The 17,998-nt window shown below is 37.4% G+C and overlaps 2 protein-coding genes across 5 annotated transcripts; one reads left to right on the top strand and one right to left on the bottom strand.

Moving 5' to 3' along the window:
- Positions 1-184: 184 nt before the first annotated feature.
- LOC121765968 (octanoyltransferase LIP2p2, chloroplastic-like) lies at positions 185-2,772 on the bottom strand. Of its 4 annotated transcripts, XM_042162291.1 has the most exons (5): positions 2,471-2,772; positions 2,150-2,370; positions 1,685-1,835; positions 477-698; positions 185-367 (listed from the first exon to the last, which is right to left on the bottom strand). In XM_042162291.1, the coding sequence occupies exons 1-5, from the start codon at positions 2,562-2,564 to the stop codon at positions 345-347; spliced, it is 711 nt and encodes a 236-aa protein (XP_042018225.1). In that variant the 5' UTR covers positions 2,565-2,772; the 3' UTR covers positions 185-344. The 4 variants fall into 4 exon arrangements, with proteins under 4 accessions (XP_042018225.1, XP_042018208.1, XP_042018232.1 ...); XM_042162274.1 differs by having other exon boundaries at positions 185-698; XM_042162298.1 differs by having other exon boundaries at positions 185-698; positions 2,150-2,389; positions 2,471-2,771.
- A 10,813-nt stretch (positions 2,773-13,585) lies between these two features.
- On the top strand, positions 13,586-17,533 carry LOC121770191 (cocosin 1-like). The gene is made up of 4 exons (XM_042166972.1): positions 13,586-13,847; positions 14,883-15,089; positions 16,443-16,941; positions 17,234-17,533. Exons 1-4 carry the CDS (start codon positions 13,649-13,651, stop codon positions 17,343-17,345), a joined length of 1,017 nt encoding a protein of 338 aa, XP_042022906.1. The 5' UTR covers positions 13,586-13,648; the 3' UTR covers positions 17,346-17,533.
- The last annotated feature ends 465 nt before the right edge of the window (positions 17,534-17,998 follow it).

The raw sequence follows: 17,998 nt of genomic DNA, 5'->3' as shown, positions 1-17,998 counted from the left end.
TCTACTTTCATATGCGAGATTTATCTACATCAATATTAAAAGTATAAAACCTTTTTAGAGGACTAACAAAATGACAATATGAGATTTTTAATTGCGGATACCTCCTTTTAGATGATGTGATCATGTGAACTCATTAACTAAGTTACACTATGTAATCACTAAATAATTATTGAAATCGGAGAAAAAATGAAACATAACCTCCTTTCATACATTCCAAACTTGTTTTAAAGATTCATGGATTAGACTAAACTTTATGGTTATTAAGACTGAAGCTGCTCAAACCCGTCTGTATTATGCTAATGAAGCACACAATACAATGAAAGTGCACAGAATGCTATCTTTTCTTAATCTTTTGTGAAGATTGGATCTGCAAGATGTTAGGCCAACAGATTCCCAGTCAGTAGCCGGTCTTTGTAAAGTTTTTTGGCACAAGTCGATTTGAAAAACATCACAGAATTCCCTAACAAGCGACTTACAAGTAGTGTACATCAAATCTTGATCATCATTGAGATCATAATCTTCGACTCGGTGCCCATTTTCGTTTAGGAGCCCCTTGATGCTTCCAACTTGACGATCCCTAATCCCACATGGGATTATCTGATCAAAGGGTCGTAAGTCCGTGGTTACATTCAGTGCCAAGCCATGATATGCTATCCATTTTGATACTTCGATACCAATGGCAGCTAATTTCGCATCACCTGAAACAATTGAAGATGTAGAGATTTTATATTGTTCAGGCCAAAACTCATGTAGGAAATCATTGCGTGTGCAGCAAAAAGAGGACAAGAAAGAAAAAAAGATGCATATGGCCATTAATTTCAGTTCAAGAATGGTAAACCAAACTGAGGGGAGAGAAAGTAAGGTCAAAACAACTATCAGAAATTTCAAAATTTTCATAATTTATGTAAAGCTTTGATATAGCAGCAAAATTATGAATAGTGAATGAATATATGAAGCAACAATCTGAAATGAGAAGACATCTTCTAATCTTTCATATACCATGCAAATTTCTTTGAATATTAGATGCAAGTAAAGATTGCCAAACACAAATGAATTGCATCCTTGAACTTTCTACTTACATTTTCAGTTTTTGTTTGTGATAACGAAACATCTCTAGACGATTTCCAGGACTTGACAGAAAAATAAGTATGAGAAGTCATTTGACATAAAAAAATTTATATAACCAATACACCAGAATTTCAATCATACAAATACTCAAGAAGCTACAAGAATAAAGATCCTTTGTTCTGCTGAGCTGCTTTTATGATTTTCCTTTTTCTGTACTTGTTTTAAAAGATCACATCAACTCAAGGGAAATCACATACTATCTTTTTTTTTTTTGCTTATTGTGCATTTGAATGGGTTTTACTATTACCAAATCAGGATTCTCTAATGCTCTCGGAAGCAAATTCTTTAGAATTATCTGCATCCCCCCACTATTATTACACATGAATCCGCAAAGGCAATCACAACAAGTCAATAACTCACACATTCAAGTTCTAACTTCTAAGGACTCCATGATTTCCAATAGTGCAGAGAATCCTATCTAGAGTGGATCCTCGTATGTCTTTTAACTATATAGTAACTTGAAAGGACAAAAACATCAATCTTATCTGTTTCCACGCAAATGGCCGCGTGCCTTATAGACCAGCAAAAAAAACGAAACTGAAATCACAGTACGTACCAACCCAAACACCAGTTAAACCCTCAACTCTTGAAGCTTTAATCGCAAATGTAGAAGAAAGAGCCCGAATAACCACCTCTTCGAGTGATCTCAGGTACCAATGGGGATCCATCTTGTAATACCGGAGATTGATGATAGGATACATGACTAGCTACACAGAAAACAATCATATTGGTCAGACCAAAAGAACAATCACCCACCACATCTACAATGGAACACATTTATCTCTTCACACACTTCCTAAAGTTGAAATTCCTCACAAAATTTAGTACAATTTCAAACTTCTGCCAAGCCTATTATGCCAAAGACACTACAAGTCTACATTCCAAGATCCATTATTCAAAACTAGAACTGAGATAGTTAGAGAAATAAGAAATTCCTCAAATTTTGACCAATTCTCCATTTGTAGCAAAAATATGAATAACTAACAAAGCAAACACAGTGAAAAATGAGGAAGAAGAATACCTGACCAGGGCCATGATATGTAACTTCACCACCTCTTTCAGTGCCATACAAATCAAAAGGAGCATTGTTGACATCAAAATTCAAGTAATTCTCACAGCTGCCGGTGCCCATGGTGTAAACAGGGTGGTGTTGTAAGACAATCAAACTGTCTGAGAAATCTTCATTTCTGCCACTCAGTGCACTTCTCTCCCTCACAATGGCCTTCTGCCACGACCACGCCTCTGCGCACGGAACCACCTCCTTGTGCAAGTCATACAAATCACACCAAAATTCAAACATAAATTAGTACAAAAACCTTAAAAGTGGAATTCAAAGGAATACCTTCTTCTGGTTTTGTGGGGCGTTGAGATGAGATGACAAGAACGGATTTTGCGGGTGGTTTTAGAGGGGTTTTGATTGAATGGCGTCGGCGCATAGCTTAGACTAGGATTGACCAATAAATTCATATTTGCACTTCATCTACCACGTAGAAAAAGAGGTCATAGAATCAGAATTCGAGCATGGAAATGCACAAATCAGACACGAGGGAGAGTGAAAAGTGGGCGAAGCATCAAGGCTGCTGTTGGTTTGTAGCAGCGGACCAACCAAAGCAAACCCGAAATGTACACCATTGGAAGGAGAAAGAGTTTTGTACATTTGGCTCAAATTGCAATTTGTAAAAGATATGGGCTTATTCGTCAATAATTTTTAAAAATTAAGGTCCGTACTCAGAAGTCATAAGATATTATTGTTGTACTATGAATTAATATAAAGACATTTATAATTAGAAATGTCGATATCTTTATTTATTTTAATTAGAATTAACTGTCAACATACCAAGCTTATTTTTCCATTTTGTCACTAACTTTAAATAGATAAAATACTAATACTACTAAATATAACTAATTTTTATGGTATTAGATTAAAATCAAACCAAATAGTAGTATATACAAAATAAATACTCCAAGACAATCCTGGTCTAAGCTAATTTTGTCAATTTTCCTCGGTAAACCAAATCGCTGCCATATTTAAAAATTTTAGAGGCTTCGTGCTAGTTGGACAAGAAGTCACAAACTTCAGGTTAATGCCATACAAAAATTTGTAAGTAATTTATTTTATTTTAATTATATAATTTTTAAAAAAATATGGAATGATAAAATAAATAATTTTAGTAAAGTGTGTGGTGAATATAAATATAGGAGAAATGATATGCTACATGTCTTATGTGAGCACCACTCTCGTTTAACGCATTTTTAACGTTGTTCGTTTCGATTTATATATTTAGTTTTATTCTAATGCATTAAAAAATGTTATTGAAAATTTTAATTTCACAAAATTCATATAAATCAAAACTTGATTTGTTAGTTTATTAATTTATTTGAATTTATAGAAAAAATGAGCAAATCGAGCTTTGATTTATATGAATTTTATAAAATTAAAATTCTAATAAAATTTTTTTAATGTATTAGAATCAAACTAAATATATAAGAAGCTTACGTAAGGTATGTAACATATTATTTCTCCTAAATATAGTAGTACTAGTATTTTAAGTGAATGGATAGTGTAAATGTTCATGGTTTTGCATAGAATCGATTACCCTTCCGCTTACTTTAGCATCTCGGTAATATAGCTGCAAGCGGAATAGTTAATTACCTTAGGCTATCCGCAACGCTGTCACTTATCCGTCCCTTGAATTACTATTCATGGGCCTCACTGTACTTTTTTACTTCATCTCTTAACTAAGGGACGGAACCTACAACCCTCCGTCCCTTAAATTACTATTCATTCAATTTCATTTTTTATTTTTATTTCCAACCAAATTCAATTAAAAAAACACACTTCATTAATAATAAAATAAAATTACAACATAAAATAAAAATACAACTTAAAATTCAAAAAAATAAAAAAATCATAATTAAAATCCTAAAAAAATAAAAATGACATAATTTAAAATACAATTTTATAGAGGTACCCCCCGCGTCGACGAACCCTGGGTGCCCGGCATCGACGAACCGGAACCACCACCAAGGACATTGTACATGCCCCCCCAGTCGCCGAACGCGTTGATGTCGAACCCGCCGGAGCCGCCACCGCCAGAGTTCCCGTCGCCGGACATTTTGTGATGAGAAGTAAGATGAAAATTAGAGAGGAAATGGAGATGATTTGGGAAGAATAGATGTGTAGTTGTGTGTGAAATGAGGTGAATTAGGAGTATTTATAGAGTAAAAAAAATAAAAAGGAAAAAATAATAATATTATACTTTATTATACTTTTAATTTATTATCTCTTTAATTAATGTATTAGATAATACTGTATTCTTTATGTTTTTTTTTCTTTTTTTTCTCCCACTGTATTCTTTATGTTTCATGGTAAATATTTCATTTTGATGATGTCATAAAATGTTAATAATTATTGTTTTGTGTGTTAACTAAGAAAAAAAATGTATTTATTGATACGTAAAAGAAAACTTTTTTCTAAAAGAAAATGAGAATTTTTTATAAAACAAAATAAAAAAGCTAATATGACATATATTTTGTAACGGAGAGAGTGTCACTTTTAAATAAAAAAAGAGAGAGAGAATGTCACTTTCTAAGGCCATTCACAACGCTGTCACTATATCGTCCCTTAGCCGTCCCTTAAAACACTATTTGCGGGCCCCACTATACTTTTTTTACTCCATCCCATAACTAAGGGACGGAACCTGTAACCCAACGTCCCTTAACCGTCTATTAAATTACTATTAATTCAATTTCATTTATTTATTTTTTTTCCACCTAATTCAATTAAAAAAAACACACTTCATTAAAAACAAAATAACATTACAACATAAAATAAAAATACAACTTAAAAGTTTAAAAAATAAAAAAAGACATAATTAAAATCCTAAAAAAAATAAAAATGACATAATTTAAGATACAATTTTATAGAAAATAAAAAAAACTACTCCGCCGGCGAATCATCCCCCAAAGGCGGTGGAGGTGCCCTGAGGTCACTTGGAGGCGGGATACCAAGTTGTGCCGCCATAAACAGGACTCCGTTAAGCCAGGCTTCGTATTGATTGGGCGTAAAGCGGGAAGTGTCCGCCATTGTGGCGGTCATGTACATGGGCATAAGAGAGTTCGAGGGTCCCCCCGAGCCCAAGCCCGCCTGGCTTGATTCGGCTCGGCCCCTCCTCCCTCCCTCACCAGACGAGTATTGGCCACTCACCGTGTGCTTCGTGCGCTTCGAGGTCGAGCCCAAGCTGGACCGCACACCGCCGGCACACCTTTCCTCGTCCCTGACGACCTCACAAAAATTTGGAATATTTGAATTGTTTGCCGGTGTCTTCGTAGTAGACCCGCAAAGCTGACCTCAGAATGTCGGCTCCCGCGGCTCCGCTTTGGTACTGAGCCGCTTCATTCTTGTAGATGTCGCAGAATCGTTTGATCTCTCTGTCGACTCGGTCAAAGTGAGCGCGAAACATCTTATATGTGCGGCGGCGGGTCTTTTTCGGCTTAATCTCGTGGTAGGCCTCGGTGACCTTTTCCCAGAAGCACTTCCGGGGTTGTTGATTCCCGACGATGGGATCGTACGAGATGCTGATCCAGGCGTTGTACACCGCCAATGTTTCTTTGGGGCCGTACGGATGCCGGCTAGATCCTCCTCCACCCCCTCCTCCTCCGCCTCCGCCCTGGAGCCTCCCCCGCCTCGGTCTTCTTCCCGAGTGGGTTGAACCGGATAATCCTCCCGAATCTGGGATAATCCATGCGAATACCACGGGGCGGAGGGACGGGCGTATGCATCAACATCAAAATTGGGTGGTTGGTACCCCCCGGCGTGCCCGGCGTCGACGAACCGGAAGTCGGAACCACCCAATGTTTTGTACATGCTCCCCCAGTCACCAAACGCGTTGAGATCCCACGCACCGGACCCGCTCCCGCTGGAGTTTCCGTCGCCGGACATTTTGTGATTAGATGTTTGATGAAAATTGGAGAGGCAATGGATATGAATTTGGAAGAAAGATGTGTAGTTGTGTGTGAAATGAGGATGAATTAGAAGTATTTATAGAGTAAAAAAATAAACAAAAATTGAAAACGGCTCTTTTAAACGCTCACATTACCGTTTCACTTTTTTTTATTTATTTTTTATTTAATTCGATTTTAAAAAAATTAATTATTGCTTTAACGTGACGACGCCCACTCGCGGGCCGGCGAGTGGGCGTCACACATGGCCTGGGAGCGCGCCACGTCTCCGCGGCGCGTGGCGAGCTTTCCCGCGTTACTTCCCGGCGGAACGGGTTTCGTGACGAGATGGTGACGGGCTGGGAACGAGACGGGTCGCCGCAACGTGTCGTGCTGCCATCCCGTCCCTGCGTGACGGGTTCCGGGCCACCCGCGTGACGCGTTGCGGGTGGCCTAAGAGTGTCCACAATGGGGGAGCCGCGACCCGCGGTCCCCATTGCAGAGAGCCGAGAGGCGAGGCGCAGGGCCGAGAGCCGAGGGCGAGCCGCGGCCTTCATGCGGCTGAGCCGTGTGAGCCGGACTTCCACTGCAGCGGGCCGCCATCCTGCCGCGGAATTTAATTTTTTTTTTAAATTTTGAAAATTATTTATAAAATACTACACTTCCATTCCATTTTTCCAACTCCATTTTACTTCCATTTTCCTCCAATCTTTCCTTCCAATTTCGATTCAACCTTGTAACTATGGATTCCGACGATGAACAATTCCAACAAGCGGTACACCGGTATGCGTAGCCAAATATCGCATACATCACTGCAGACTGATATGGTTGAAGAGGTCTGGAACCGTAGAAGGGGCGCCGCGGAGTGATATGGGTTTTCGGGTTGTTGTTTTTAAATTAGAAAACTTTCGTTGTATAATTTTCCTATTTTAATATAATACAACGAAGTTCTTGTTACATTTTGGTTTTAGGTTGTGAATTTTTTTATTTACAATCCAAATTATTTTATTTTAATTAAATTTATAAATATCATAAATTTAAAGTCTAATAAAATTTAATATAGTTAAATTAAAAATAACATTAAAAAAAGAAAACAAATTAATTTTTTTTATAGATGGCCCATTGTTAATTTTGTTAATTTTGTTACTTTACTATTGCGGAGGACCACGAATGATAGCCGGGCCATATTTAATGGCCTTCAAGAGCCACCATTGTAGACAATCTAATAATTCAGCTTCGCTATTTGACAAGCATCACCCAATAATTCAGGATGTGATTGAAGAAACCCATAATACTATGCAGTATGACGTGTAACATCTACTCACTCCGCTCCCCAATAATTCAACATGTGATTGAATAACCCCATGCTATGCTTAATGATTGTGTGACATCTAGTCACTCCGCTCCCCCAATAATTATCCATCCCCCAGTAATTATCCATTCTGATTTTAATGTTGATTTTTATAATAAATATAAAGGAAAGTGAGTTATAAAAATTAGTGAAATATGAGTCTCAGTTTTATAATAAAATGTGAGTGAAATGAGTTAATGTGATAAAAAATGTAAGTGAACAATTAATAAAGGACGGGGAAGTACTTCGAAATAGATGGAGTAATCTCTTTCCAAGTTACTTCATCCGTTCCTTGTTAATATAAGTGTTTCTTTTTTACACGGAGTTTTAAAATATTGTGTTAGGTGGATGGTGAATAAAGTAAGAGAGAATAAAATAAGAGAGATGATTATCTTTTGCCAAAACTAGAAATGACTTAATTAATTAAAATTTTCTAAAATAGTAGAATGACTCTATTACATGAAACAAATAGTATTCAGCTTCGCTCTTTGAAAAGTCTCATCCAATAATTCAACATGTGATCGAATAAACTCACGGTATTATGCTGCATGCTTGCATCGGTCCTAAATTAATCTCACCTAATAGCCCAACGTATGGTTGCACCAACTTGGCTGAAACTGCCCTACATATGAAATCAATAGACTATCATAGGACATATGGCAGAATAATTTAATTGACAGAAGAGAGAGAGAGAGCTGCCCCTTCTAAGGGCACCAGCAACGCATCTCGCGGGTGTCCCTTAGAGCATCCACAATGGGACGGCCGATGGCACGCTCGATGCGTGCCATCGTCCTCGGGCGCCATCGTCCGCCCTATTGTGGGTGCTTGCCATCGTCCGCGTCCTACGCTCACGCCCGATGCATCGTCCGCAGTTGAAGCGTGGACGATGGTCAACTGTGGACGATGACCTATCGTCCACGCCATCGTCCGCGCCATTGTGGGCTCCGCGGACGATGGGTGCGGACGATGGGCTATCGTCCGGGCCATCGGGCGCCCCATTGCAGGATCGGCGGACGATGGTCGCGGACGATGCCACGCGTTTTTTAATTTTTGTATAAATACCCTTACCCCACCTTCATTTGTAACGTTTAGTTTTCACGATTTCACTCTCGAAACTCACATTTTTATTATTTCGACGAAATGGATGCAAATCCCAGCAGTCCGATGTTTGGGGAGGCGCGTTGGCCGGGTACAGAACCCGACGAATATCGGCCGTTCTCCGAGGGTCGATCGATGAGTTGCGCCGGAAGTTGGGAATTGCATAGATTAGCCAACTTAAATCGTGTAACTTCTGTGTAATTATTAATGCAATATTCGTCTGTTTTTGGTTACTCATTGTGTTTTTAAATTAGTTTGCATTATATATTTAAAAACATTTAAATTAATTAACAGAACAATATTAAAACATATAGGGCGCGCCTTAGAGCGCCCCATTGCAGGTGGAAGGGTAGGAGGATAAAACTGCTGATGTGGCGCGCCTTAGGGCGCCCCATTGTGGATGCTCTTATCTCGTCCCTCCGAGATGAGACGGCCGTGGGACGCGTTGCAGCGTCCCGTCTCATCCCCAGCCCGCAGAGACGCCCGTCCCACCGAGACGGCGCGCGAGCTGTCTCGCCATGCGCTCGCGCGACGTGGCGCGCTCCGGCGCTATGCGTGACGCCCACTCGCCGGCCCGCGAGTGGGCGTCGTCACGCTGACGCAATAAATCATTTTTTTAAAATAATTCGAACTTAATAAAAAAAATTAAAAAATTAAACCTTTCCACAGTAATTTTAAAAAAAATTCTTTTTTTTTCTTTTTTATTCTATAAATACTCCTATTTCATACACTCAAACACACATCTATTCTTCTCAAATCATCTCTCTTTCCTCTCCAATTTTCATCTCAAATCATCTCTTTTATTCTTCTACCAAAGTTAATCCATTCATGGATCCATTTGAGCAAATGCTTCAAATAATGGAAGAATCACTTGAAGAAGATCGACGTAGGGAGGCGGAGGAAGCCGCGCCGCCCCAAAGACGATCTTAGACTTACATCCATCGTAACCGGGAGGAAGCCGCCGCAAGGTTAGTACGCGACTACTTCTGTGATAACCCGGTATAGGGAGATACCTACTTCCGTCGCGCGTTTCCGCATGCGGCGACCGCTATTTCTCTACATCGCAAATACATTGGAAGCCCGTGAAGAGTTCTTCCAAGAAGGGTTCGACGCCGTCGGGCATCCCAGCCACACGACGCTGCAGAAATGTACAGCAGCAATCCGCCAGCTTGCGACTGGACAAACGACGGATTTGTTCGACGAATACCTCCACATTGGAGAAAGCACTGGGAGAATGTGCTTGATCCAATTCTGCAAAGGCGTCCGGGAAGCCATCACCGACGAATTTCTCCGGAAGCCAAGCACGGCAGATTGTCAGTTTCTGTTCAACCTTCACGAAGAAGTGCACGGATTCCCCGGGATGCTTGACAGCGTCGATTGCATGCATTGACAATGGAAGAATTGCCCTATGGCGTGGAGAGGGTCATACACGAGCGGCCACAAAGGCACCCACCCCACTGTTATACTCAAGGCCGTTGCCGACTACCGGCTATGGATTTGGCATGCTTACTTCGGGGTCCCCGGATCGAACAACGACGTCAACGTGCTCAACCAATCCGACCTCTTCGCCGAAGTTTTGGATGGTAAAGCGTCGGCCATCAACTTCATCGCTAACAACCGGTAGTATAAAATGGGGTACAATCTTGCCGACGGCATCTACCCGAAGTGTCCAACCTTCGTGAAGACGTTCAACAGGCCGGTGAACGAAAAGCAGGCTCTTTTTGCGCAGAAGCAGGAGGCTGCTCGCAAGGATGTGGAGAGTGCGTTCGGGGTTCTCCAAGCGCGCTTCAACATTATCAAAGCCCCGACTCGTACGAGGTTCATGGAGAGTATGGTCGACATCATGTATACGTGCATAATCTTGCACAACATGATTGTCGCCGACGAAGGACCCGGGGCAGGAAATTGGTTTGACCCAGAAACCCTCGGAAGCTCTACCGCAAGTAGTCCGCCTCGCAGTGGAGTGCATCCGTCTTTGCAAGATCGGTTGTCTATTCGGGCAAGGACACGTGATTCTACCGCCCACGCCCAACTCCAAGATGATCTAATGGAGCACATTTGAGCAAAATTTGGCAACCGGTAGACGCACATGATCTTTCTTCTGCTTCTTTGCGCTTTGAGATTTTGAATTTAGAGAGAGTGAGCGGAAGAAATTAAATTATGTATTTTTAATTTTTTTAGGATTTTTAATTATGTTTTTTTTTTTTAAGAATTTTAAGTTGTAATTTTATTTTATTTAATGAAGTGTGTTTTTATTAATTGAATTTGTTGGAAATAAAAATAAAAAATGAAATTGAATGAATAGTTAAGGGATGAGATAAGAGACGGATAAGAGATGGAAGGTTGCAGGTTCTGTCTATTAGTTAAGAGATGGAGTGAAAAGTACAATGGGGCCCATGAATAGTTAAGGAATGAGACGGTTAAAAGACGAATAAGAGACATCGTTGCAGATGGCCTAACCAAGACAACGTGGTACAAATATGATTATAAAAAAATTGAGTGACTATCCATACACTATTTTTTTTATAGTCGATCATTTTAATAGTAGATGTTATTTTCATTTGGAGCCATTCAATTTCTCCAAAGTAGAAATACTTGTATTACGCCAAACACTTTTGCATATAAGTACTATTGTTGGCGAGAACGTCTGGAACGATTTGAGCAACGAGACGAAAAACTCATGATTCTTGTTCCACATCTATTTGGTGAAGATCCTAGCTTGTCTATGTAAGTATAGATAATTTTCCTCCTTATAAAGCCTTTTAAGGGGTGAGTGACCCATTTCTAATATGGTATCAGAGCGGACCAAGTCGATGATGAATTTTATCTTTTTATCTCTTTTCTTGCCTACCCACATAATGGAAGTCTGATGTGTCATTCCGGCCCACGCGTGGGGGGCGTGTTAAAACCCTTAATTCTTGTCCCACATCGACTTAGTAAAGATCCTAACTTGTCTATATAAATATGGATAACTCTCCCCCTTATAAGATCTTTTAAAGGGTGAGTGACCCATTTCTAATAAATAGGAATTTTGTATTGCATCTCAATTGAATTGATACAATCTAAAATTGGGGATATTGAGAGAAGTCCCTTATAGCTAAGACGGCGAAAACAAATTTAAACGGAAAAAACTAATCAACGGCTATTCTATGATCAATGGTCATGATCTAATCCACTCAACTAAATCTGATCCAACGGCTGTCGATGAAGCTGGCGCCTTGAGCTGAAATCGTGCTTCAGCTTCCACGCCTTTTCCTTACTCGAATCACTCTCTTCTTAGCTCGAACCCGAGCTCGAACCAGTAGCCAACAAGTCCACAACTATGATTAAGTATGAGCTATTTCTTTTTTCGTCAACAACAGCTAGTCAACAACACAATTATGTCATTTGATGAGTTTTAGTTCTAAAATCGAATTATCTAATACTCCTTCCGTCCCCAAAGAGTATGAACGATTTCTTTTTTCGTCCGTCCCTAAATAGTATGAACTTTCTAATTTTAAAAAATTCAAACAACATACTACCCATACACATCATTTTATTTATAACTTATACCATTACTATTAACACTTATACCATTATAATAATGTGGACTCCACTCTCCACTAACATTATTTCTACTACCCTTTCTCTCTCTTTCTCTTACTTTTCCCCTTATTTATTAAAACTCGTGTTGAACCCGAAGTTCATACTCTTTGGGGACGGAAGGAGAAGATACAAATATTTGGAAATTGAATTGCACACATTTTATGAACTCTATACCATTTTACAAAATTATAGCAATATTTCGTGTAAAATAATTGGATTTTTGCAATAGTAATGTAGATTAAGGATTTTAATATATGTCAAATTCTTATCCATTCTCATTTTTCAAAAGCAGAATTATAAATCATAGGGTTTGTAATTTTCACAATCATTCCATTGATTTCATTATGATAATTTGATAGCTTGTTTTAAACACATGGAAATGTTATTATAGTACTAAATACTAGTATGTTGCGAATGTCAGCTCAATCTCTTAATGTTATGACCATCTTTTCTGGTATATTTATTTGACAATTTTTCTTTCAAAATAGGAGCACTACATATTTTCTCATATTTAGAAAAAAATATTACGTATGTTATATACCCATTTTGTTTAGGGAATATAAAAATACTCCTAGTCAAAGTATTAATTGAGCGAGTTAATTAATTTAATGTGAGGCTTTGATTTTCTTGTGAAAACAAACTCACGTATTAATATTCAATCTTCAACGCTAATAACCGCTAATAACGAGTTACACTTACCAGCAACTCATCCACAACAGTAGCATAAATGATAAATGATGAGTTTTGTTGCTTATCTATGTTAATTGGAAAATTATTATTATTCTTATTATTATTATTTTAAATGTTAATAAGGTTTCACATCTCACTAACTCATTCCACTCTTATTTCATTTTAATACTCCATTTGTCCATAAAAGTTTATCACACTTCTTTCCTTCACTTGTTTTATAAATAGTTAAAGTGAATAGAGAGTAGAGCAAGAGAGAATAATGTAAATAAAAATCTTAATTAAATTATTCTCTCTCTAACGGTACACTCTCTCAACTCTAACTATTTATTACTCCTTCTGTCCCAACTAAGTTGACACAAAACTTTTGGGCACAAAGATTAAAAAATTGTGTTGAAAAATATGAGAGAATGAATAAAATAGGAGAAATAAAAAGAGAGTAAAGTATGTAATTAAATAAAGTAAGAATGATTGAATGTTTTGTTTTTTGTCATAAAAGGATATGACTCAACTTAGTTGGGATATCCCAAAAAGGAATACGACTCAACTTAGTTGAGATGGAGGGAGTATTGTTTTTACAAAACGAGTGTAGAAAAAAAGTGTGACAAACTTTCAGGGATGGAGGAAATGCATACAAGTGAGACTCATATTCCACTAATTTTTTTCCTCCCACTTTTCTTAACATTTCTTAAAATTTGTGTCGTTAAGGAATGAGAGTCCTAATCACGGACGGACGGAGTAGATTATATATAGATGAAACACGAGAGCTAATCTCCACTCAAACCTTGGCAGCTTTTCTTATATATATACTCCTCTTTATACGAGTATATTTTCACATATCAATTTCAAGTGAATTCGATGGAGTTCAATTTACAACCCCAAAAGGCTGACACCACCATATTCGAAGGAGAAGGTGGAGGTTACTACGCGTGGACGGCGGCCAAAACTCCGGTGGTTGTGGAGGCGGTGATCGGCGCCGGTAAACTTGTTTTGAAGCCACAAGGCTTCGCTTTGCCTCATTATGCCGATGCTAGCAAGATTGGTTATGTCATCCAAGGTAAGTGTTGATTACGAATTTGTATACCGACACCGTCTACTTTGACGAGTATATGTTGTCTCGAGCGAAATTAAGACGTGCTTGTAAAACCCCGTCGTATCACGTTTTAGCGACCACCAAGGTGCTAGTAGTAGCAACGAGCACGTACGGGTGCGCTTATTAATTGACACTATTTGACTTGACACGAGTTATAAGAAATATAGTGGATAGTGGGTGAAGACAGTTAATGGAATGTGAGTAATACTTTTATATACACCATTTGTCCCAAGATACTTGAGACACTTATTTTTTTGCAGTCGTTTTAAAAAAATGATATTAAGAGAAACAATAATGTATAGAAGACTTTTCTCTATATTATTTTCTCTCTTACATTACTTTATTTTCACTTGAACTAATTATTATTCCATCCGTCCCACAAGAATATGCACTATTTTCCTTTTAGTCCGTCCCACAAGAATATGAACTTTCTAGTTTTGGAAAGTTTTTTTATCTAATGAGGTGAGACTCATTTTCCACTAACAATACTTTAATTACTTTTTCTCTCTACCTCTCTCTTACTTTACTAACATTAAAACTCGTACCGTCCCCAAAGTGCATATTCTTTGGGGACGGAGAGAGTAAGTATTATTTTCCCAAAACGAATGTAAAAATGAAATGCCTCAAGTAACGTGAGATAGAAGGAGTATTAATTTTATAATAAAATGTGAGTGCAATGAGTTTGTGAAATACTGAAATATGAGGTCCATTACTAAAAGTAGTAAAAAGTAAGGATACTAATTAATTGGAGATGAACGAAAAAGGAAATGTGGGGTCTACTTAAAAATCATATACTAGTACTATTTTCTATATATGACTCGTCCACACTATAAGTGAGACGTATCTTTATTTTTAGGTTGTCCCAATATATGTGACACATTTATTTTTACAAAAAAGTAAGACTCTATCTATTTCTTACTTTATCTTCTCTCCTACTTTTTCTCACTCAACTTTATTCTCTCATTATTTAACCACTAAATACTGCTATTACTTTGATAGGTACTTGCACAGTCGGCCTCATATCACCAGAATCAGACAACCCACAAGAGAAAGTCGTAATCATCAACAAAGGGGACGCCATCCCATGTCCAAATGGGATCATTTCTTGGTGGTTTAACGGCGGAGATTCCGACCTCACCATAATATTCCTAGGTGAAACCACCCAATCGTATACCCCAGGCCTGTTCGACTACTTCCTATTGACAGGTGATGTACGATTTATTTGAATGCATGTCTACTAAATTTTGATTCATTATTCTAGAGGGTGAAGGGATTTAATCCTTTACCACACTCTTCTTCTATTGGTAATTTTGTTCAAATTATATGAAATTATCTTTAGCTCAGACTAGGCTGATGCAGATGAACATTAATTTTGAACTATTAAGAAGGGTAAAAATTATAGAAAGTCATGACGAAAAATATCAACAAAAAATTAGTTTCAGAAACGAAGAAAAATGTAAAAATGAGGAATATAGAAAGTAAAGATACAGGTAAAAAGTGTAGTCCATAAATGTAGTTTTAAGTTAGTTGATTTATTGGAGTACTAGTGTAGTCCATAAATGTAGTTTTAATTATGTTAGATGATCTATTGGAGTACTAGTGTAGTCCATAAATGTAGTTTTAATTATGTTAGATGATATATTGGAGTACTAGTTTAAAAATGTACTACTATTACTGGTGTGTATTTTGTACTACTCCATCCAAAAAAAATAGACTAATTTTATCATTTTTGATATCTATCAAAATTAGACCAATTTTTAAATATGAAAATTTTTAAACATTTAAATGCTACTAATAATGTTGACTCCACAATTCACTAACACTATTTCTCTTTTTTATTTTTTCCATTCTCTCTTACCTACCAATATTACTTATTAAAATTCATGTCATATATAATTAGGTCTATTTTTGGTGAACGGAGATAGTATAAGTATTATTTTTAAGACTAAAGTCTAAAATTGGTCTTATAAATTCATTTATAAAATCTTTTGGATCCTAGCTTCATTTTAAGTGTGAAATTTTTTTGACCTAGAAATTAAATTTTGGTCCATATTTAATAGTTTCTTAAAAAATTGACGGTCAATCCCATTTTGATCGGATTAATAAATAAATATCATATCATTTTAACCTAATCAAGTTAATATTTTATTTAACACATAAAATAGAAAATGATGTCATTTTGATGCTATTATGTTAAAACGATTATTAAAAAATTATATTGAACTTAATAATCTGTTCAAAAAGTTGTTGACCCATTATTTTTGCGGGAACACTGTTAAATACAAACCAAAACATACTCCCTCCGTCCCCAAAAAAGCCCAAAAAAGGGTATTATTTATGACCAGAACTATCACATTTAACATGTAGAACCAAAATTTGTTTTGGCAAATATACTTCTCTAGTCCATTTTTAATATATATACTCATTCCGTTATTCGACTAAAAGAAAATAGGTTCAATATGGCAACTTTTTCGGTGTATGCCCCTAGATCCGGGCTAGAAAAAATCCTTCACCGTATCGGCTATTTCCTCATCACGTTCGACTACTTGTTCTTGACAGGCGCCATCAGCATGCTCCGTGGGTTCTCCACTGAATTCATCAGCAAAGCATTTGGACTCAGCCACGACCACTCCAAACTGTTGGTAGAAAGTCAATCAAATGCATTGATCATTAAGATCGACGATCACTTGCCTGTGAAACCTAACTGCAAGAAAGAAGAATATGCCATTGATCTTGATGCTATGTTGAAACAAGGAGGATCCACTAATGTTGAGATCACATCTCGGGATTCTCCTTTGGTGGATAGAGTCGGACTTAGCCCAAAATTAGTGAGACTCGAACCTGAGACCGTGTTGGACCCTTTTTATAGCATGGCACATCAGATCATCTATGTGACGAAAAGTGGAGGTCGGGTTCAAATTGTAGGGTTGAATGGTGCAAGCGTGTTGGATGAGGTTGTGGATGAGGGCCACCTCATTGTTGTGCCCAAGTTCTTCGTTGCTGCGCTTATGGCTGCGGACCAAGGGCTGGAATGCTTCTGTGTTTCCACATCTCCAAGGTACGCATTATATTGATATTTTACATGCATTATATTGAGATTTTATATGCATTATATTGATATTTTTTGATGTATTTGTTGATAAAAAATTTGCTTATCAACCTATACGAACACTGAAATAAAAATCATCAAATTTCATTATCCAAACGTCGTCGGAACATATGCAATTAAGATCTCGTTAGAATCCTTAATAGTATGTTTCACCCAAAATTATGTTCTATATATATCCGCCATCACCCATTGAGATCAATGATAAATAACTTAATGTTGGGATTTTATATTTGTGCTGTAGGTCTTTATCAATGGAGATAGGCGCATCATATAAAGCATTGTCTTCGTCAGTTGTGGAGATTGCATTGAATGTGTCTCCTGATTTGGTGAAGAATATCAAATCTGAAATTTGAAACAATACTTTGATAAGTTGGTTTGTGTTGGATTTTAAACAAAATTTTGGGTTTAGTTTGCTTACCCAATGCGTGTTATGGTATATGTATAATTTATTATTAAAGTGGCTTGCTTGCTTTTATGTGTACGTGTTGGACATGATAATATTATAGAAATAAAGGTGTCATTCAATATTTGTTGACTTTTATTAACTACGTTAAATTAGTTTTAATTATTTATTTACATTCATTTAATTAAAGTCTGTTATCGTAAATTGAGCACATGAATAAATAGATTTCATTTAATTTATACAATTGAGTGCGATTTTAGTTGGTAAACGTTTTATCTCCAATCATCATATCAGAGTTAGAGTCACTATGCTAAAGTTTCTTTGTTCTTTCTTTCATCATTCAGTTTTTACCGAAAGTTAATCTTCGGTAACATCAACTTAGTAAGGATAAAATATGTAATTTACAACAAATTTAATAATAGAAAAAATATGAAGCTATAGTAGTGACTTAAACCCTTGGCATCTGTACATGTATATAGGGATGTCAATCGGGCCGGCCCTACTCAGATTGCGGCTCAATCGGTTGCCGGTTAATAGGGTTGTGAATTCTTTCGGGTTGTAAAAGTTCACCCTAACCCTAAAAGCTCGGGTTTCGGGCTAGTT

This window comes from Salvia splendens, chromosome 2 (assembly GCF_004379255.2).
Source record: "Salvia splendens isolate huo1 chromosome 2, SspV2, whole genome shotgun sequence".
In the NCBI taxonomy this organism is placed as follows: domain Eukaryota; kingdom Viridiplantae; phylum Streptophyta; class Magnoliopsida; order Lamiales; family Lamiaceae; genus Salvia; species Salvia splendens.
This window is presented reverse-complemented; position numbering and strand designations above follow the sequence as displayed.